This window comes from Cydia splendana, chromosome 12 (assembly GCF_910591565.1).
Source record: "Cydia splendana chromosome 12, ilCydSple1.2, whole genome shotgun sequence".
In the NCBI taxonomy this organism is placed as follows: Eukaryota; Metazoa; Arthropoda; class Insecta; order Lepidoptera; family Tortricidae; genus Cydia; species Cydia splendana.
This window is the reverse complement of record NC_085971.1, coordinates 9,860,841-9,884,770: the sequence shown is the minus strand read 5'-3', so window position 1 is coordinate 9,884,770 and position 23,930 is coordinate 9,860,841. Positions and strand designations below refer to the sequence as shown.

General features: G+C 36.7%; 2 protein-coding genes across 2 annotated transcripts in view; both read right to left on the bottom strand.

Annotated features, from left to right (window-relative positions):
* The window catches only part of LOC134795561 (programmed cell death protein 5), a 487,306-nt gene that overhangs the window by 341,626 nt on the left and 121,750 nt on the right, over positions 1 to 23,930 (bottom strand). The window lies entirely within an intron of this gene.
* On the bottom strand, positions 19,724 to 23,876 carry LOC134795863 (uncharacterized). The gene is made up of 3 exons (XM_063767794.1): positions 23,867 to 23,876; positions 22,850 to 23,154; positions 19,724 to 20,079 (listed from the first exon to the last, which is right to left on the bottom strand). Exons 1-3 carry the CDS (start codon positions 23,874 to 23,876, stop codon positions 19,765 to 19,767), a joined length of 630 nt encoding a protein of 209 aa, XP_063623864.1. The 3' UTR covers positions 19,724 to 19,764.

Below are 23,930 nucleotides of genomic sequence, written 5' to 3'. Positions count from 1 at the left end.
TTTTACAAGTCAAGACTAATTTTACAGACAAAATATTTAAACATCATTACTAATTAACAAAAGTAGGTACTTAGGTGTCTAGGTATCTAAGCCATTGCTTAGTATTTTTCTTGGTACAAATAGTTAAATATATTTTATGTGAAAGTGAGTGGTGTGGGAGATATAGCCAAAATTTAACATAACGTAGCTGTATAATCGACCGAGCGAGCGTGAAGCGCGAGGACGCTGGTTCGATTCCAGCCTTAGGATCTGGAGGCCTTGGTTACTTTTTCTTAGTACATATATGACATTTATTTTACTTTATAATTTATATAGTAGATAGTGTTTAAGCGCTGGTGGCCTAGCGGTAAGAGCGTGCGACTTTCAATCCGGAGGATGCGGGTTTAAACCTCGACTCGTACCAATGACTTTTTCGGAACTTATGTACCTACGTAATATCATTTGATATTTACCAGTTGCTTTTCGGTGAAGGAAAACATCGTGAAGAAATCGGACTAATTTCAATAAAGCCTAGTTTCCCCTCTGGGTTGGAAGGTCAGATGGCAGTCGCTTTCGTAAAAACTAGTGCCTACGTCAATTCTTGGGATTAGTTGTCAAGCGGACCCCAGGCTCCCATGAGCCGTGGCAAAATGCCGGGATAGCGCGAGGAGGAAGGAGGAAGGATAGTAGGTAGTGTTTCTACTTGAAATACATAAAAGAAACTAAAAATATTTTTTTTTAAATAATTTAATTTGTTCTAATACTCATTAAGTCATTCTATAACATTTATAAATAACTTGTACTACATTGACCCAATCTTGAAACCAAATATACGAACTTAAAAATAAAGAAATATTTTAATTGATAAACTTTTATTGATTCTAATCGAAGTCTGAGTCTAAATTATCCAATATCACTTATGATTGAGTTAGCTTCAGAACAACCAGAGAAACTCATTGAACTTCTAGTACCTATCATCTAACATACCTAATGTTAATTTAATATTAAATTCAACATAAATACCCGTCATAGCAGACACACGTTTCAATGTCTATGTTGCAGAATATTCTCAAAACTTCCAAAATTGCTGGAAACTTTCATTAGAAAATTCTAACGCAAGTTTCCACTCAGAAAGTTCCCGTTCAGATCACGGTATAACTAGTATTATTAATGTTCTTAACTGTTGACGAGTGTTTCATTTAATGACGTTAATGACATGTAAGACAACTATTTTCTTGGATTTTTTGAAATTGAGGAATCATAATATTGCCAATCCGTTATCCGTTTAAACAGAAACCCTTCGGAAGTAGTATTCAGAGTTACCTAACAACTTGTTTCGGTTTTGATCTTATTTTGACACGAGCTGGAAGTACACTCACGCTGATTGGTTGCAAGCGAAATTAATTGAAAGTCGTGCGTGAGATGCGCGCCAATTACCAAGACAAGGTCGTATCAAAACCAGTTCAAAACCATTACAAGTTTTTAAAGCACACCAAGCACACGACTCATTCTACTTTATAAGTCCAATCATAATGATTACCTATCTTACCTAGCTCCTAGGCTTGCACTTTTGTCATTTTCTGATTGTAGTTTGGAAGTATTTCACGAAAATCGAATGAAAAGAGCATTTTTTTTTACATAGGCTTCCTCAACTGTTAGGTAACAGCAACAGTTCATTGATTTGGATCCTTATGAAATATTTCATTAAAATGTAAGTTTGAAAAGGTACAGGAATATCAAAGCATAACAACTATTTTGCTTAAAGAGTAAATATATTTCATAATTTTTCAGTCATCTAAGTTTCTTCATTTTCGGAGGTAAGCGAACGCAGGAGCCGTGTACGCTGCTGCGTAGGGAGAGTAGGCAGTGTACGCAGCTGCGACAGGGGCAGTATACGCGGCAGCAGTGTATGCGGCGGCAACAGGAGCAGTGTAAGCGGCAGCTACGGGAGCAGTGTAAGCGGCGGCAATAGGGGCTGTGTACGCAGCGGTGTAAGCAGCGACAGGTGCCACTGCAGGGACCGCCGGATATGCCACGGAGTGGATGCCGGGCTTGGCCGCGGCAATGGAGAGAAGAGCAACGAAGGCCACCTGGAAACATACGACTACCAGCTTTAATAAAAACAAATAAATAAATATTATAGGATATTCTTATATAAATTGACTAAGCCCCATATGTCAGTAAGCTCAAGAATGCGCAAGTACTCAGGAAACGATATTATATAATATACAAATATTGAATACATAGTTAGAAAACACCACAGTGCTCATCGCACAAATAAATGTCCTTATCGGGATTCGAACCCAGAATCATCGGCTTAGGCTTAGGCAGGGTCACTACACTACCGACAAGGCCAGACCGGTTGTTCGGTGTATGTCCATATTACGAATCGTGTATATTTTTAAGAAAATTAAAAGTCGTGTGTACCTACATATTCTTGACAAATTGGTCGCTTAGACCTTGACTGTAATTTTAATACTAATTGAAGTTCAAAACGTGACAGTAATGTAATGACGTTAGAAACGTTAAACATTTGCTCTGCTCTTAATAAGCAATCCGAAAATCTCGGCCTATATCGTGTACTCCCATTACTTTAAATATTTCTCAGACTTCGTTTATAAAACGTGATCGACATAATCATATAAAATTTATCAGTAATATATTATAAAGGTGTATCGTTTAAGTTTTTTTATTTACCAGCTTGAACATATTGGTTGATTTGTGTTGTTGATTTAGTAAGTGAAGAGTGAATGATGTCTGAGATAGCATGTGGCTGGTTTAAATACCTGATTACACACTGAATGAGATTTCGAGACAATACGAGTACGAGGGGCTGCTTGCGCATCGGTGGTGCTCCGAATTAAAGATACACATCTTGGATACATTCGTGTCATAGTGAACCAAGAAATCTATACATATAATAAAGCTGAAGACGGTCGAAAGTCTGTACATGGAAGATATTTGAAAAAAAGTAGGCTGGGGATACTTAGAATCGATAACAGAACACGTTCCAAAAGTTTTTTGAATTTTTGTCTGTTTGTCTGTTTATCTGTTTGTCTGTTTATTTGAACGCGCATCACGTGAAAACGGCTGAACGGATTTTGATGAAAACTTTACTAATCTGTCGAGAAAATCCCCGGCCAGGTTATAGGCTATAAAAATTAGACCTAACTGTCAAAGTGTTATAAGGGGCCCCGTGCAAGCCGAAAACTAAAAGCATCCTATCAAGTAGCGCTTTCGAGTGAAGCCAAAGAGCGAGCAGTAGAAGAGTCGTGATTACATGCATAGATTCGATTTCAAGTCACTCTTTTGCAGTTCGGCGTAAGGTCTTATGCGAGGTCTTCTGCCTTATGGCAAAGTTGATCTTCTGCCTTAATTACACTTGGGCGTGGATCCAAATCCAAGCTTTCCTCCCTTGCCTTGCTCACACTTCGCCAATTCAATTCACTTGGTCAATTCCAAGCTCTGCTTTCTTGCATCTTTTCTGTATGAAAACAACCTCGCTGAGACCCTTAAATGTCGAGCCCTATGCGAAGCTAGGCCGATAGAAAACTGTCCCATCCCTTCTCTGTATGAAATCCTGGATTCGCGCCTGGTTGGGACTAAAAGTAAAAATGTACAACTGTCTATCAAATTGCGTTTTTTATATCGAAAAATTTTCGCTCGCGTTTACAATAACATTATGACATATGATAAAGGTGACATTCGGGTAGCGACTGCAGTAGCATTACTCTGTTACAACGTTACTGCTGCAGCACTGTCAATTTTCGTGATAAAATGATGTGACTGAATGCCACACTCAAATGGTCTAGAAATGCTTAGGCCATCAAAATATCTTAATCCGGCACTGGTCGTTTGCGGAGTCTAACTATTTGGAACTCGCATTTGATACGCATTACCATGCCTTCCAGAAAAAAATCCAATCATTCGCGAAAGTCTCGCAACGCATTGAGGTTACAAGGGGCACGTGGTCTTCCTCAGGAGTCTGAAGAAGACCACGGTGAGTGGCGCTCTAGCCAGGAAGGCCGCTTCGCTTTCGATCGCGCGCGTATACCTTACTGTATCGTCCGATATACATCTACTACTCTGTCGTTTAAATCACGTATAAAATTTGAATAAGGGCGAAAAAAACTATTGATTATGGAGTGTAGTTTTATTTAGTGGTACCTAATTGTAAAATATTTTATCTGAACTGCAGGCCTCTAGCATATCCATCTGTCAATTTTACTTTAAGGTCCGCCTCCAGGGGAGAGGGAGAGAAATTAGGATTAGAAATTAGCCGCTTACTGACACAGACCGAATTCCACGCGGGCGGAGCCGCGGGCACAGCTAGTAGTTTTAATAAAACTACGAAATCTTCAATTTTATGTTAATGTTACTTACATATATCAAATGTGTTATTCATAGAGTTAATAATATTCTAAGTCCATGGTGTTATTAAACATACTTGTCAAAATTTTCCGTTAAGTTTTTATAAATATTATTTAAGCAACGTAATCTTCATTATGGATATCATTCGTCGTCGTGATAAATAATGTCTAACGAAGTAGTACCTCTAGACAGTAGTAGTGCCTAGGCGCTTTATTGTAGGAATGCAGTTACAAAACAATTTAAGTGAAATTGAGTTGGGGAGGCAAACTTATCCCTTTAAACGATCCCTTCTGGCTAACATTTATAATCTGTATCTTTAGGTATTTAAACAAAAGTAAACAAACTGTTTTTAAATTTTCGGGTAGTTGTATCATTTATTGGTTAACCGACCAATTACAAAATCGCCTGGATCAGTCACTGAACGACCAGACTTTAACCTACATTATTTGATCGTGTAATGTTTTCATCTACCCTCAACTGGCATAAGGAGCCATTTGAGTGTAGATTTTGTTTACTTTTATTTAAATACCTAAAAATACAAAGTATAGGTAATTGAGTGAAAAACTGCAGTATTTTGATAGCCAAAAAAATATGCATTAGTACTTATACAATTATGCATTTAAAATACGAGTAAACAATATAATGTCTCAACTATTCATAGTATGATTTTTCAACATGTTTTTCCACTTGAAATAAATAAACATAAACAGTAACACTGCAATCATTATTTCTGAAGTAACTAAATTAAATATAACCCTTAATTTTAAAATAATTAGGTTTTTTAAAATTGTCAGGTAATCTAAAACAATTTACGTACCTATTGGTTATATCAAGAAAATATTTACTAAGTTTCAGATTGACAATACCAATCTAAAATCACAAAATAAAGTAAACTTTCTTGGTTCGCTGTTGCATTCGTCGGTAGCTTGGGCATGCAAGTCCGGTCGCATTGCATCAGAGGTTACTCCGCACGTGCCTGTGGTGACAATCCTCGCTATAGCAATTGAGCAAGTACCTGGAGGTCAATGTGTCTATTCAGCCCGTACCTTAAAGAGTTATTGAAGAGTTTATTTACCCAGGAGCGTGATATGACGGTTTCAATGGACGTTTTGAAACATGATTCCATATATTGTGAGAATAATTCATTGACGCAGATTTTGTTAAAATTATGGTGGTAGGTACATATAACTACATTCTTGTTATCTTTAACATATGTAGTTGATATGGTAATGATATGGTAGTTAGCAATAATAGCAAATTAGAAAACACACTGACACCAAAATGACATCCAAATGATGACGTCCCATATATGTAGGTTTTTCTTATTTCATTTTACAAGGGACTACATAATTTAAAGTTAACTTATGCGTGGGTAGAAATGACCCATTTAAATTTAAAATATGTTTCAAACATTGATTGTCCATTTTACTCTTACCTGTGTGTAGTCTTTAGATATCCAATTTTAAGTGTAAGTGCATTTCAAGATTATTTGAATATTATCTATTGAACTCTTAACAAGTTCACCTTTTTTAAATGAGGTAAAGCAATCTTCACCCTGTTCAAAAAGAATTGTAGGGGAGAGGGGGGTAGCCTGGTACACTTTTTACATTAATTGTCATAGTTCCAAATATTACCTATTGATACCAGTTTTAAGCCTTTACACAACAACTTACGTTATTAACCTATGTAATTACTGCATTTGCACATATATAAAGCTAAAGATAAAAGTACAAATTAGATTTTTGCAACTCAAGGAATAATGTTCGATACTGCCCCAAGAGTGGGTAGCTTTGAACTTACATGGGGCAGATTTGAAAAATGGGCTGTAACGGCAATAATATCGTGATATTCGCGTTTTTTTTATCTGTACTTGGTACAATTTGTCACTAGAAATAATCGTGTTAACAGTTTACTCGTATAATTTGCAGTTACAACAAAGATGGGGTAGTTTTGTACACATATGTCTTTTGGAGTGTTCAAAAGTGCCTCAGTGGGGGTACCTATGAAAAGTATTGAAATCTTACTAAAGCTGCCCCCTTGAGGCAGTTTTGCACATACCATTTTTCAAAACTACCCTAATAATGTTTTAACAGCGGATTGTATGAGTATTGATTATATTTTGATTTTCTTTATTTTTATAGTTCCTTACCATTTTTACCTGTTAACAAATAAATCAATAAACTGCAATGTTTTAATTATTTATAGAATACTAATTTAATATTTTGTAATATTCTACCTAAATACAAAATTCTAATAAATATTATATTAAACATGACTAAACGTAATAAGTACCGAACCACTTAGTTCATGGAATTTAGGTAAATGCATTATTAGCATTTACTAAAATAACTAAAATATTATTACGGTTTTAATTTACATACCTAAATGCCAGTCAATATCGGGGCAGATATGAACATTTCTTATGGCTGGGGTAATTTTGAACAAACTGCTATTCAAAACTGCCTCCTATTTATTTTTCATAACTACCCCAACACCTACTTAAAAAAATAAACTTCGTTATTTTATAGAAACATTGAAAATTTTGATTATTCATCCTTCTTCACTAAACATAATAGATTGTTCTATCTGATAAATTAACTTTCACTGACCAGTTCCTTCAAATACAGCCTGAGAAACCTTACAAATCTGCACAAATACCGCTAACGGGTAGCATCGAAAACAAACTAAAGCTACTGATTCGTTCATGTTCTGTCAAACTTCAAATATGTCAGGTGACAGTTGTGTGGGTCGATGTTGCAAGCCCAAAATATGGATTTGGATCATTATTGCATCAAAAATACATTTTTAAACGCATTTGTTCTAAGCTGCCTCCAGTGATAGCTACCCCCCTCTCCCCTACTTATGTTTTTTTTTTAATTATGTTTATTAGTTTCCAATAAGATCAGTCTAATCATTTGGGATATCAGTGCATGAAAGGTAGGTGGACTGTCTGATCAATGGCGGTGTATGCACAGGGAATAGGGCGTTTTTGAATTTCTTCATTTTGAAAATGTATATCTGAGGCCCCAAAAGGTCTCTTAATATTGAATTGATAGTCTAAATTCTAAAAAAAAGGTCAATGTTGCGAGTTCTCTGTTCGGGGCGAACTACTAGTTAAGATAAATATTTTTAACTAGCTGTGCCCGCGGCTCTGCCCGCGTAGAATTCGGTCTGTGTCAGTAAGCGGCTAATTACTAATCCTAATTTCTCTCCCTCTCCCCTGGAGGCGGAACTTGAAGTAAAGTTGACAGATGGATATGCTAGAGGACTCCAGTCCAGATAAAATATTTTACAATTAGGTACCACTAAATAAAACTAAACTCCGAAATCAATAGTTTTCTTCGCCGTTATTCAAATTTTACACGTGATTTAAACGACAGAGTAGTAGATGTATATCGGACGATACAGTAAGGTATACGCGCGCGAGCGAAAGCGAAGCGGCCTGCCTGGCTAGAGCGCCACTCACTGTGGTCTTCTTCAGACTCCTGAGGAAGACTACGTGCCCCTTGTAACCTCAATGCGTTGCGAGACTTTCGCGAATGATTGGATTTTTTTCTGGAAGGCATGGTAATGCGTATTAAATGCGAGTCCCAAATCGTTTGACTCCGCAAACGACCAGTGCCGTTTTGATGTCCTAAGCATTTCTAGAGCATGGTGCCCCCTCTCCCTAGGGTCATCAAGATTACATTGAATTTTTTTGGTTAGTTGAGTGACGTTCATTGCCGCATTACAGCTGAGAATGGAAATTAGTCACATCATTTTATCACGAAAATTGACAGTACTGCAGCAGTAACGTTGCAACAGAGTAATGCTGCTGCAGTTGCCATACCTTAGAAAGTGATTGCAAACGCGAGCGAAGCTAGCGCGAAAATTTTTCGATATAAAAACGCAATTTGATAGACAGTTGTACATTTTTACTTTTAGTATGGAAATCAGTCACATCATTTTATCACGAAAATTGACAGTGTTGCAGCAGTAACGTTGCATCAGAGTAATGCTGCTGCAGTCGCTATATCTCAGAAAGTTATTGAAAAAGCGAGCGAAGCGAGCGCGAAAATTTTTCGATATAAAAACGCAATTTGATAGACAGTTGTACATTTCTACTTTTAGTATGGAAATCAGTCACATCATTTTATCACGAAAATTGACAGTACTGCAGCAGTAACGTTGCAACAGAGTAATGCTACTGCAGTCGCCACCCGAATGTCACCTTTATCATATCTTAGAATGTAACTGAAAACGCGAGCGAAGCAAAAGCGAAAATTTTTCGATATAAAAACGAAATTTGACTTAGAAAGTTAATGAAAACGCGAGCGGAGCGAGCGCGAAAATTTTTCGATATATAAACGCAATTTGTTAGACAGTTGTACATTTTTATTTTTAGTATGGAAATCAGTCACATCATTTTATCACGAAAAAGCAATAACGTTACAACAGAGTAGGTAATTCTGCTGCAGTCGCCACCCGAATGTCACTTTTATCATATCTTATAGTGTTATTATAAAACGCGAGCGAAGCGAGCGCGAAAATTTTTCGATACAAAACACGCAGTTTGATAGACAGTTGTAGATTTTTACTTTTAGTCCCAACCAGGCGCGAATCCAGGATTTCATGCAGAGAAGGGATGGGACGTTATTAGATGGGTACTTGTACACGTATAAAAGTTTCATGTAGGTACCTACTGCACGACGACTGCAATGCTGATGCAGCCTGCGCTTTTTTTGCCTACGGTTTTGGTGCCCCCTAGCTAGACGTGGTGCTCTAAGCAAGTGCTTATTTTGCCTAAAAGGGTTAATCCGGCACTGCAAATGACAGAGGTCAATGTTTTTTTTTTCAAAGTACCCACCTTGTATGAATATGGATTTGATATGGGTGCGATATAATTACGATTAGGTATAATTCATGATGGAGAAAATTAATAATTTTAAATAATTATGCAATTATACGCGTGTTGATAATTATGTGTGTTTATTTTACCACTATGTACCTATGTAAACTCATTTTTAGTTTTCTTTATTAATTAATGTTTACTCAGCTCCCCAAAAGACTGTGCAATGAGGGGCAATTCATTTACTGTCGTTTAATTTTGTTGTATTATTAATTCATTAAATCAACATAATTATTCAATTATTTTTGTTGATATCCGTACCCCCTGTTCTAAAATTAGAGTTAATTTGGCAAAATCTTTCCTAGGTGACTTATTCATGTCACAACGTATTAAATTCAGCGCCATCTGTTAGTTTACCAGGGTACTCAATAGTGGTAGCACATATATGAAAAAAGTTTGCCCCTCCTTCCTAAGTAGCGCCATAAGATTCAGGGGCAAACTTAAGTCAATCGAGTGTTGTGGCTACCCCCCCTTTTAGGGGTTGAATTTTTATAGCCTATAACCTGGCCGGGGATTTTCTCGACAGATTAGTAAAGTTTTCATGAAAATCCGTTCAGCCGTTTTCACGTGATGCGCGTTCAAATAAACAGACAAACAGACAAACAGACAAAAATTCTAAAAACTTTTGGAACGTGTTCTTATCGATTCTAAGTATCCCCAGCCAACTTTTTTTCAAATATCTTCCATGTACAGACTTTCGACCGTCTTCAGCTTTATTATATTTATAGATGCAATAAATTACTAATGGACGTTAAAATACTTTTCACCGCAGTTCGTAAAGGTTATCTTTATTGTTCAAAAGCATTTTATCCAAAAATGAGAAAGCATTTTATCTAAAAACTGGCAAAGGAAATTGATGCAAATTTTTAATTGTTTCCTCATGTTAGCTGAAGTAATCGACATATACCGAATAAGTAAAGATATTGAATAATAAATATTTGATGGCGTTCATGGTGTAGTGAAAAAATTTGTATATCACTCGGTAGCAAATTTTGTTTAATCCTCTTACTTTGAAACCCTCAAGACTATCCTATGCACTATTCGAACCATTCGCTATGCTCGTGGTTCTATTTTGGAATTTCTTGTTTGCTCAAGTGAATATTAGCACGAGACTTTAAACAAAGCTTTTAATCTTATAACTACGTCAAATTTTCAATTGAGATTCAACCTTCTGACCGAAATAGGCACAGAAAAAACATCCTCCAGACTGAGCATAGTCGCGCTATACCCCCTCTGCCACGCATACGGTAGTTTTACTCCATTTTCGAGTCAAAAGTGTTTATGTGTGACGTCCGTGTCTTTGAACGGACCAATCACGGCACGGGACTTCGCTCACCTCGTCCCGCGCACCCCCGTATTTTTGGCATCATCGGTTTCATGAAATAATTGCTCTAAACTCGGTCTAGAGGTAAACAGAAAACAGAACATAATTTTGTCGATCAATATGAAGTTGTAATAATAGATACCGAACAAATTAACGTTATTAGTAGGTAATTTCTACGTATCGGAATCACGTGGTCCGTCTAATCTAATGGCATACATAAAATGGGAGAAAGCTCTACATGTGACGAGAAATTCGAATTGTCGATATTCTGACAATAATAATTCAAATTGGTGGAACTAAAAGGGGTTACATTAAAATACTCTAGTATGTAATTGGAATTATTATTTGTGCCACTAATACATACACGATACCTAGGGTAAACAACATTACTTCGGTCTCAATGACGGTGCAGCCCTACCTAACCCGTCTACCTCCACTCTGCACTAGCGCCATGTTTTTGTTGTTGCTTATTCTGTTTTTTTTTTATAATTTTACATTTTTGATGATTAAATGACTTTACCCGTAAAAAAAAATGTAATTTACTAGTATCAATTATTTGCCTTAGATATTTAGGTATTTCAGCTATGTAGAAGTTTACTACAATGGTAAAGATTAAGGGTAGGTAAGTGAAATGAAGGTGCCGATAATCATTGCTTAAATTATACAAATAATAATCACAAGTACCTACAATTCGTCTGTAATTTTGATCCATATGTTACGCGTCACTAATAAATAATCAATAGTCCTGAATAAGGTCACCTAATTTGAAACTGGAAGGCTACTTACTGAATTTAGAGAATCTCTAATTGATTTCGCTATCTAATGTGTAGATGTTGCGGTTACTTACTAGTAAAAAAATATATTTTTAGGCGGTTAAAAGTTCCATTTACAATGTATGTAAGTGATGTAGTTGCGATATATAGAAACTTAGAACTTGAATAAGTAGCACCATACCCAATAACTTACTCTTTGAAACTTCGGGATCGGATAAATATACAAGTGATTAAGATCTCTTTAATTTCAACAATATTTCAATAAATTACTTAAGACGTAAATTAATATCTGATTGTATCTTTGTTGTTTTAATAGTTACTTAGGTGTTAATTAAGGTCAAAAATTAGGGCGTTTAAACATTGTTAATCAAAATTTACTCTAACGTAGCTACACCTACCTACTTATTAAATACCATTTCTGTCTAGGGCAATACCTCGACCAATAGGCAATTATGATCAAGAAAATTTCTTAACGCCAGCGGCTTCCTTTTTCAACTTCTACTATCGCTTTTGTATGTAAAATATAAAGAATATGGTAAATTCTTGTCTAACTGGACTACATTAAATGACCCTTGTATCAGCTGTCCCATTAGCAGGATAATGTTGGTGCGCGGGCGCTGGTATCTCATCGTGATTCTTGGGACGTGCGGCCCGCGAGGGCCCTGGTTGCGATCGTTCGGCCTTCGTGATTCACTATAAAATTTGCTGCCCCCAGTAATCGGACATCACTCAGCTCAGCAATAGCACCGTGACACAAACAAACCAACAAAATGTTCAAACTGGTGAGTTGAAATTTACTTTTAGTGCGTAAGTATTTTAGCTACAGTTATAACGAGTGAGACAGACAAGGGTTCCTAGCCACTAGTGTCTAATGTCTTAGAATCATACATGTGTAGCTACCGAGAAACAACTAAAATCCAGAAATGACAAAGATCTACGAGTATGTAATGTGTAAATCATTACTTTTAGGTCCTAGTTTTTGTCAACGATTGTCTTATATATATTATGTCTTAATAAGCTAGCATAATACTAATTTTTGAAACATTTACCTACATTTTCTCCCACTAGGTACTTATGAACACATTAAGTAACCCATGGAAAAAAACCATAAATATATGTGAAGGTTCATTTGTCATATTTAAAATGCTTAATAATGTGATGGTTTGCAGTTCATCTTCGCCTGCCTCCTGGCCTTCGCCGCCGCCAAGCCGCTGGTGGTGAGCTATGCGACGCCTGTGGCGGCGGCGTACACGGCGCCCGTGGCGGCCGCATACACCGCTCCCGTCGCCTACTCTGCCTACTCCGCCTACTCGCCGCTCGCCTACTCCGCGTACAGCTACGCTCCCTACTCTGCCTACTACCTGCGCTGAAGTGTTCTGTAACAAAACTGGCTCCTATCTGATAATAAATCCATGATATACTAATATTTGTTTGTTTGTTTATGAATATCCACTGTGTACATTAAAACTATATCACAACCTCATAAAGTGATAGTGATGGTTAACTTTAAATTGGTATATTAAACAAATAGGTATCATCATACTACAATATATGTAAATAGGTAATTAAACAAAATTAATTTTATATTTCCAATTCTGAAGGACAGTATAAGGCACATTTTACGGATCATATAAATATTTACTTACTTAAAAAATCTTCTTTAAGAGTCACACGAAGCCGGTGCCAAAAAGCCGCTTCCATAAAATTGAAGTTAGGTAGGTTAATAACGGCTCGATTCGGAAAATGAATTAGATTTCTACTAGACTTTAACAAGTTACGATACGGATAATTTAAAGATATTTGTATGTCAAATTTGACGTTTCCGCGATTCTGGAGGTCCTCTTGAACGATTTCGACAAGTTATGACTTAGATATCCAAGTCACATCTAGTTGATATCTAATGTAGATCTAGTTGATCTCTAAATCGTCTCAAGATCTTGTGATTATCTCGAAATCCGAATAGGCCTGTATGCTGTAAATTTAACCAAAATTCAGAACTCGGATGTTCAGTATTTAATACTGTCTAATAAGGTTAACCTTTCAGCTTTTTCGTTGTTTGAAAACTTTCAAATCGTAGAAAATTGATGAATTAAGGAAACTGTTACTTTTCAAACGGATTAATTTTGAATTGACCTTTGTTGTTTTTAGGGTTCCGTACCCGAAGGGTAAAAACGGGACCCTATCGCTAAGACTTCCACTGTCCGTCAGTCTGTCTGTCACCATGCTGTATCTCGTGAACCGTGTTAGCTAGACAGTTGAAATTTTCACAGATGATGTATTTCTGTTGCCGCTATAACAACAAATACTAAAAACGGAATAAAATAAATATTTATGTGGGGCTCCCATACAACAAACGTGATTTTTTCCCGTTTTTTGCGTAATGATAAGGAACCCTTCGTGCGCGAGTCCGACTCGCACTTGGCCGGTTTTTTAAAAGTACCTATTTCGAAAATTACAATAACAAAGACGTGAGTAGGTATTATTCCGAATGAACAAAATTAGATTACTGAGTAACCTTAGGAAGGTTTCTGTTTTTAGATAGATTGCAATTTTGAAAACGCTACCTTTAGTTAAGTACCCATATAACCATTCCAGTCGCAAAATCACAAAGTGGTAACTAAATGTCAGATGTGTCGTAACAGAGTCCACACAATGTGTCTAGAATTGTTTCGAAACAAAGTGTCGTCGCCGTGTCTACACTTTTCCGTAACAAGTTGTCGACACATTTGTGTGCACTTTGCGTGCGGTTTGCGACTAAATCTGACAGCAAATTTGTGACAGCAAATGTCAATATAAAATACCTCTTGAAAACCAAGGTTTGTCAAACTACTATTAATGTCTCGTGTGCTCGTAATTCTAGTAAGTCATCATGGGCAATGCAAATGATAATAATCGACCGAAACCATATAAACACCCAACACCCGTCAACCTTTTACAGAAAAGTTTTTAAAGAAATTCAATAAGCTACTTAGGTCAGGCAACGAATGCTCCAAAAGTTGTAGAGGGAAATGCTCGGAACACAATTTTTGACTCCGTAACTCGGTTTGACAAGTTAGGAGGTGAACATATCAAAAGTCCCCGGCCGTAGCCCTTGAGCGGGGGGGAGAGAGGGGGCTTTGAAGGTCCCATTTTCCCGTTTTTCGATTATATCTCGGAAACTATGCATCTCAGCGACATGGACACTTATACAAAATGAAAGTTAATTTAATTTGTTACAAGTTTATTCAGTCAATTTTTTCGATATGTTGAATAGTTTTTGAGATATCCGCTCTTGAAAGTTTATTTAGGGCTCTCAATTTTATCTTGATATATCTATATCAGTGAAGGTGCTAGGCCGTGCTTGGTATCATTTTCGTATAAATCTGGGGTGCTGAATCCATTTAAGATATCACATTGACACCATTCCACAAAATAAAAATAAATCTTTTTAGGGTTCCGTACCTCAAAAGGAAAAAACGAAACCCTTATAGGATCACTCGTGCGTCTGTATGTATGTCCGTCTGAATACACAAAATAGTTCTTTACCTATAGATGACAGGAAAACCTATTAGAAATTTGCAGTCAAGCGCGAGTCGGACTTAATGTACGGAACCCTTAATACGCGAGTCCGACTCGCACTTGGCCGGTTTTTTTGAAACTCTTCTTGACGCTTAACCGCTGAACCGATTTCGTTGAAATTTGGTATAGAAATAGTTTGCGTCCCGGAACAGGACATAGGATAGATCTTATAACCAAAATCATCTTTTGAAGGTGTGAAAAGTGGCGTGGAAAATTGTACCGGAAATCAATAACCGCTGAACCGATTTATATGAAATTTGGGATGGTCTACATCTTTGATTTAGTTAAAAATGATGAAAAAACATGACTTCAAACCTAAACTTAAACAGTATTAACTTCAAGAAGTCAATTCTGAATTCCCCCCTACACCTCATTTCACACCTTTAAAGGATGATTTTTGAGATAACTTATTATATCCTGTCTCGGGACTCAAAATATATGTGTACCAAATTTAAATTAAAACTGTTCAGCAGTTTAAGCGTGAAGAGGAGTTTAAAAGAAAGTATTTTAATAAGTTTATATGTTTTTACTTCGGAATGGTGTCAATGTGATACCTTAACTAAATTTGGTACTGCGAATTTATACGAAAACGATACCAAACATGGCCTCGTAGCTTTACTGTTGTAGAAGTGAAAATAAAATTGAGAGCCCTAAATTCTTATTACTTGGCCAAACTTGTGTAGAAGGAAAAGGTAAAATAAAAGTCTTCGGCAGGAATATAAGACACAAATATTTTTTTTTTTTGCGTTACTATTTCATTCATCAAATATAAACATACCTTGATTATACTATTCTAGTGAGATCCTCATAGATAAACAAAACCATTTACTTAAAAAATTACAAGGTCGAAATGTCACGGAACTTGTGAGAGTAATATGTGAAAAATATAAACTTTTATGACAAAAAAAATCTGGACACAATTTAAGAATCACCCAATTGCGTCGAGTAATCATGTGTATTTTTGCTTGTTTCATTACCTCCTCGCTTCTTTTTTGTCCTTTGTATTCTGTAGCAATTTGTTAGATCTGAAAATAAAGATAACTTGCGTCGTCACGGATGTCGATTTATAGGTTTTAGGGAGTGCAGAATTCGAAAACGATGATCATTTTATAATCTAAGATGGCGGCTACGTATTTTGTCATAAAAGTGGAATCCAAAATAGTCATCATTTTCGAAATCTGCGCCCCCTAAAACCTATAAAACGACATCCATGACGACTTTTATGACATAGTGCATGGCCGCCATCTTGGAATCCAAAATAGTCATCATTTTCGAAATCTGCGCCCCCTAAAACCTATAAAACGATATCCATGACTACTTTTATGACATAGTGCATTGCCGCCATTTTTAAATTGAAAATGTTATCATTTTCGAAATCTGCGCCCCCCAAAACCTATAAAACGACACCCATGACGACTTTTATGACATAGTGCATGGCCGCCATTTTGGATTCCAAAATGGTCATCATTTTCGAAAGCGGGGCCCCCTAAAACCTATAAAACGACATACATGACGACTTTTATGACATAGTGCATGGCCGCCATCTTGGAATTCAAAATGGTCATCATTTTCGAAATCTGCGCCCCCTAAAACCTATAAAACGACACCCATGACGACTTTTATGACATAGTGCATGGCCGCCATTTTGGAATCCAAAATGGCTATCATTTTCTAAATCTGCGCCCCCCAAAACCTATAAAACGACACCCATGACGACTTTTACGACATAGTGCATGGCCGCCATTTTGGATTTCAAAATGGTCATCATTGTCTAAATCGGGGCCCTCTAAAACCTATAAAACGACATCCATGACGACTTTTATGACATAGTGCATGGCCGCCATCTTGGAATCCAAAATGGTTATCATTTTCGAAATCTGCGCCCCCTAAAACCTATAAAACGACACCCATGACGACTTTTATGGCGTAGTGCATGGCCGCCATTTTGGATTCCAAAATGGTCATCATTTTCAAAATTGGGGCCCCCTAAAACGTATAAAACGACACCCATCTCGACTTTTATGACAAATTGTTTTGCTACCATCTACATGCAAGACATTTCTATTATTTTTACGTACAAAAATGGCCCCCTGTCAACTTTCAATCGAGATTTAATCGATAATTTATTCGATTAATATTCAGATTAATTCAATTTCAATCTATGTTAGGTCGACTAAACTAATCGCGATTAAAATTTGAGAATTAACTTTTTTTATTCCATTAATTAGTCGAATAAACAGTTAATCGATTAATGCCCATCTCTGACCACGGCATTTTTACACTTTGAGAATATCTGAAAACAAATCAACACAAGGAGCCATTTTGCAAATCCAGTAACATACCAGTAACTTTGTTATTACTTTTGACAGCGCGTGTCATGTGTCAACACAGAGTCGACACAAAGTCGAAACATTGCAACTACTTTGTGACTGCAATATTTCTCAGCCTTAAACCATATTTATACATCATAATTAACAAGTTTCGTAGTATGTAAAGCGTTATTTCTGTTATTTAAGTATAGTATACGCATCGAAGTACTAAAAATGCTTCAAATAATAAGTTATGAACACAGGCACTGAGAAGTAAACAATTTCATTTCCGGCTAAACTAAAACAATGTGTTGGCGCGTTGATTATATTACACTTAGTTTATCAAATCACTCGAGCAGTTTAATTCCCCATAATAATTTAAGTCATATTGTAATATAAATGCAAACAATATATAATTACGTCTTGTAATCCGTTTTAGAGATGGCGTATTAATGTCACTTATTTTTATTTAAGTATTTTTCCATCTGACAGTTTCCATTTGACAGGAACAAAATGAACGAATGAACGAATGATTTTGGCATAAAGTAGTCGCAAACCCGAAACAATGTGTGCACACGGCGACCACACTTTATGTCACTTTGTGTCATGTGTCGACCCTTCCCCATTTCTGGTAACTGTGTCGACACGGCGACGACTCTGCGACTGGAATTGTGACCGAAACAGACGGTGTCGACACAAGATGTGTCAACACCGCGTCGTAACGGCGACTGGAAATGGTTGTATGGGTAGTAGCTTATAATTTAACATAACTTGCAAAACTTTGAAATATAATTCAACTATACAGGATGGCCCATTTAGATCGGTCAGTAAGGGAAAATCTGAAACTAAAAAACATACGACTATCTCTTCTTAGGAACCATCTTAGGATCTAAATGGGCCAGCCTGTATATATACAAAACGTAGCACCGAATATTTCCTACAATATTAGCATGAGATTCCACTTTTACTTCCTTCCTATCATCAATCTAATTAGGCAGCTTACTGAAAGGAGGGGGCACCGGGGACCGCAGGGCCGGCTCGTTCGTCGCCCAACGGATCGCCATAATGTAAAATTTTAACTGGTATGTTTTCGGTTTGTTTAAATGTAATATGTAGATACTTAATTGATTTCAGGTAAGTATTCAGATGCCATCAAAAACATTTTTATATAAAATGTTGCCCAGACGAGACCATATGGCTCCTACTGTCAAACAAACAAACAGACAATAATTTATTTGCAAAAAAGGGTAACGTTTACATAATTATCCTGTATAATTAATGTAAATATTTAAACAGTAGTTTGTTTCGCCTTTTCAGCTGTGTACAAACAGCATGCAAATCCATGAAGGCATCTTAAAAATGATTACATTTCATAAATTAATACATAATAAACAACTTTAATATTTTATTAAAATTATCAAATATTATAATTATAATAACAGCCATTTATATAGTTATAACCATTAACCAAAACAATTACAGATAACATATCAAAAAGTTATCAGATCTCATGAAGAGCCAAGCTTTGAACTCTACAAGCCCTTTGAACTTTGAACTCTACATGGCCTAACTTCACAAATTCATGGCGCTAATTTTTCGCAAGAAATGTCGCATTTGGAACTGAGATATAACCCTTATGCGCGGTATTTACTTAGTGATCTCATCAGTCCAAGGACGTATTTAGAAAAGTGATGTCATTGATAGATTAATTTCATAATGCCAAACAATTTTCATAGTGACATCAGATCGTCATCGATCGTCTATCTTTCTCTTATATGTGTCCTACTAGATATAGGGAAATTCTAACCACCGCACTATTCGCATGTATGTTTCCAAGCATATACATTTCAGGGTTCAGATTTTCATTAACGCAGTGCATAAGTTGCGTACGTGGGCTCAGTTTGTCCCTTCCTTTGGAATATTGGCCTTTGCGATGTCTGTAAATAGTATCTAACCACTCACATGCTTGATATTTTTCAGTGACCTCTATTATTATAATAAAATAAGGGTGACAGCTGGTAGCTAACAGTTACCAAAAGCAAGTGAGTGGCTAATAAGTAAAAGTTTCGGACTAAAATAACGTTCCTACCTAATTACCATTTGGCATAAATGACATAATGCTGCATCGTATCATACGGTATATCAACATGCAGTACAAACAATTAGGGTAATTCGCCAGTATCTGGCCACTTTTAGTAACTGGCCGCCATAAACTAAAAAATAATTCGATTCACCTATAAATAGAATCCATTTTAGTATAAGGTGGCCAGTTATTGAAAGCTGGCCAGTAATTGAAATCTTATACTAAAATAAATTCTGTTTATAGGTGAATAGAATTCATTTTTAGTTTAGGGCGACCAGTTACTAAAAGTGGCCAGTTACTGGCGAATAAACTTATCTAATTTTGGATTTGCTTCAAATTTCAAGGATGTCCAATATGTCCTGGTCTCTTCAAAGGAAAAGTAAATTAAAATATGTAAATTAAATACAACTTGGTTGGTAACGGTTCATTTATTGTTTGACTGTTTCATTATCACACTTATTTAAATTAAATTATAGGCATCAACGGCGGAGGTAATATGAGTAAGGAGAGGCATAACCGTAAGCCGAGTACGCCGAAAGAGGAGCGGTGTACGCATTGGTGTACGCGGAGTACGCTAAAGGTGAGTAGCCTGCAACGGGCGCAGTGTAGGCCGGGGCAGTGTACGCTGCAGCAGTGTAGGCCGGGGCAGTGTACGCTGCAGCAGTGTAGGCGGGTGCTACGGGAGCGGTGTACGCAGCAGCGACAGGGCCGGGGAAGGCAGTGTACGCAGCGGCCACGGGAGCTAGTACACTGGGCTTAGCAGCGGCGACGGCCAGGAAGCAAGCGGCGATCAACTACAAATAATTGTACAAATATAAACAATAAATAATAGAAAATATTAAATTATAATTGCAGATAACCTTACTCAACTTTTTCCCATTTTTATTGTATCTTAAGAAATCTGGGTTACTAAATCCCAACATTTTTGGCGCAGGCATAATTTAAGCCGTATACCCGGTTGATAACTTGCTATTTTATATATTGTTTTATTCAATTTAAAATATTAATCGAATATTCATGCCTAAAAATATTTTACAATGAAGCTTAAAAATACCACAAAAGATGTGACTAACTGTATTAACATACCTAAAAAAAACAAGGATTTTGAGTAGGTACGAGGCTCGGTCTCCCAGGTACTTATTAACCAATTATGAATCCTACTGATATTTTTTGCTGCACATTGTACTATGACTATGCTCTTGTTGAATATTATATAACAACAAACATACAAAATCCACGCGTAGTCGCGGGCAACTACTAGTTAAGTAACCAATAGTTCTAAATTTAGCATACGCCTAAGAACACTAAAACATGCACTCATGACTACGATAACTAAGATAATTATCAGCACATAATATTTCAACTTACCAGCTTAAACATTTTGATATTTTAAAATGTGATATATTAAAACAAATTGAGCAAGTATTGACGACTGAAGACGTGAGTGTGATGTGCTAATGTTTGGGTGGCGTGCCATTTTATAGGTTTACTTTTGTATCAGCTGGTATGGAGAAATAGCCTCGGGAGAACCTGGTTGGAATAACAATTTGCGGCTTCTGTCCAAATTCGGCCACCTCGGAGTTGCTGGCGGGGTGAAACTAATTACAATAGCCGTGTCTAATTAAAAGTTTTGTGTGGCATCTTCATTATAATATGGCGAATAGTCTGGTAACTATATATAAAGAAATGCCTAGGATGTGTAAAATAGTTTTAGTTACATACGCGCATGAGGCGTATGTATTAGGATTAAGGACGGTAGATCCCACGTTTTATACTTCTACTTGAATTACAATGAGATCGTATAAAATAATTAAAAATATTTCAGAGTAACTTATATCATCATCATTCCCTTGCCCTTTTCCCATTCACTAGGGGTCGGCGCAGCATGTCTTTCTCTTCCACACCTCTCTATCACCCGTTATCTCATCATTCACTTGCGTTCGTTTCATATCATCTCTCACACAGTCCATCCACCTTTTCCTCGGTTTTCCTTTCCTCGTACTTCCCTTCACATTCCTTCAGAGTAACTTATATAACATAATAATAAACTAGATTATATATGAATAACAAATTCGTTACTTGTGCCAAATATAAATGGTAGTAGGTATTTTATATCAGCTGTGTACTTATAGCGTTGTTGGAAAAAAAACCAGTCTGTAATACGGCCCCGACACTATCATGAATCTGACATGACTTGTAATGAAACTCCAGCGTTTGGTCCAGTCCGGTCATGATAGTCTTAAATCTCCCCACACACTTATCAGTATTTTTATCAGTATTTTAAATCATTACTTTTCACGGGGAGTTTTAAGTTATTATTTTCCTAACCGTTTGGCTTAGTTTTGTTATAGAGTACGCTTTGAAGAACACAAAAAACCTAAGTATTCAATCAACGGTTCCAATTCTTCTAACCTGTCGTAACCATACTATATTGTCGTACTCGTAACTCTATGCTTGATGAGACAGAAAAATGGAGAAACAGAGATAGGTATTTAGAAAATGATTTAGGGTAGTGGCACAAAAGATAACCGACCCCCAGAAGATGAACGTTTGGCTTTAAAATCGAAATAATCAAATAGCATGATTTTACACAGAAAAGATTCTTGACTAATTCCTCTAACGTTTTTGTTGCTTAGAATTACATATCTTACCTTATTTCATTAAAATATTTGCAGTTTAAACATAAAAAAACATTTTGATTTATTTAATCTGCTTTTATATGATACCCCACACGTGTATGTGTAATGCATGGTTTGTGTATAATACTCAGTATTCTTGTCTTTGGATAAGTAGTTGAGATGCAATTAAAAGTTTAAAAGTATAATATTACGAAACCAAGTGGTTAGGATTTTGCTGACTCAAACAGCCCTGGGTTAATTTGTCTTTACGTATGAATGTGTGTATAATTTGTTGAGCGCAGTCATCAATCGCTGTGTGTTTGAAAATGTTTTGACGTAACCATGGCAACGAAGATAACAAACAATTAATGTCAGACAGAATGACAGACTGAAAAGATTTGCTTCACTCATTAGTGTAACTAATATAATATTATACATATATCTAGATCACGTCTCACATCTAAACAAACGTGCCGAAGAAGATAAACTCTGACCACGATAGTCGATAAGTTTGCTCAACCTGCGTAGTAAGAATGCATAAATATCTCAATAAGCTCCATACTTGACGTACTGAAAGAACTACTGCTCGGGTACTGAAGAGAGAACTGCTCCCAAGGAGAAGCTGCCTGGTGCCATTGTTGATGAGGAGGATTTAACACTGGTGTTAAGAAAGAAGAAGACGAGTATGGCACCTCGTAAGACAGTGTGATACCGCCGAGCCGCCTAATTCCGGCTTGCAGATTGCTACACCCAGTGTTGCACTGTATGTGTCGGGCCTGCATTACACCGCCACGGCTCGCGGCTGCTAGAGATGTGGAGTACATATCTACACCAGAAGACCGGTTACACGCTGAAGGTGTTCCAGTTTCGATCGCGCCACTACGTGCACTTCAACTCTTATGTGATGCGCGTGCAGCGACCGTTGAATTATGTGGAAGATTCTAACCCTGACTTCTGACCCTCCATACTTCCATACTTCGCTTGGCAACCCGTCGATACTAGAAGCTTTATTGTTTTTTAATCTCATGATCGCCGTGGTTACTTCATCAAATGATGGTGGCGACACTGGCTCGTGTAGGTTTTCTGATTCTACAGAAGTATTGTGGATTGTTGGGCAGTTGAGCAGGTCTCTGAAGTAGTTCATCCACAAGATTTTCTGCTCTTCGGGGTCGAAAGTAAGTAATGAGGGTAATTCATTATCTTCTAGGGCCTGAGTCTTCGGTTGGTACCCCTTCTTCGTCTCTTTCTTGTCTAAAAATAAATGTTTTACCTATTTTATTTATTTTTTGTAGCTCTTATATATTATAGTGGTTAGACTCTAATCGGTCGTGGGAGAACTCCGTCTTTCTAGAGTCTGTTCGAGAGCAAAATGCCGGGACGGTGCTAGGACGATGATAGTCACCCTAATATAAGTTTGTGCGGAAAGAGAAGAGTCGTGAAATGTATTGGGGCCCATACATTCCACGACTCTTCTCTTTCCGCACAAACTTATATTAGGGTGACTATCATCGTGTCGAAAAATATTTTTTTCCTGTATGGCAACTTTTAGAAAGGGACAGAGATTTTCTTTAGGCGTCGCATTCTGCATGTTTTTCTTTTTTCTTCAGAGTCAAGTGAAAATAAACTTTAGAGCAATGACAATAGAGTAGGTATACTTCACTTATTGACTTAAATGCCAGTAATAACTCTTGTTAGTATAAAACCTTCTTGTTACGTACTTTAAATGACGGAATGAGGGATTAGAATGATGCGCTCCACTCACTATCAGTATAATGTCATTATTTTGACATTACTTCAAAAATATAAAAAATGTTTAATAACTTCATTATCGTCCATCATTCTTTCTGTCATTTCTGATTCCATCATTCTAATCAATTCACTGTCAGTATTAATGTCATTTCTAGTATCATTACTTTGACATAACTCCAATACTGACGGAAATTATTAAAATAAACTTCATTACTTGCCGTCATTCCTTCATTAGGTACAATCCCTACACTATCACTAAAACGTCATTCCTTCAAAGT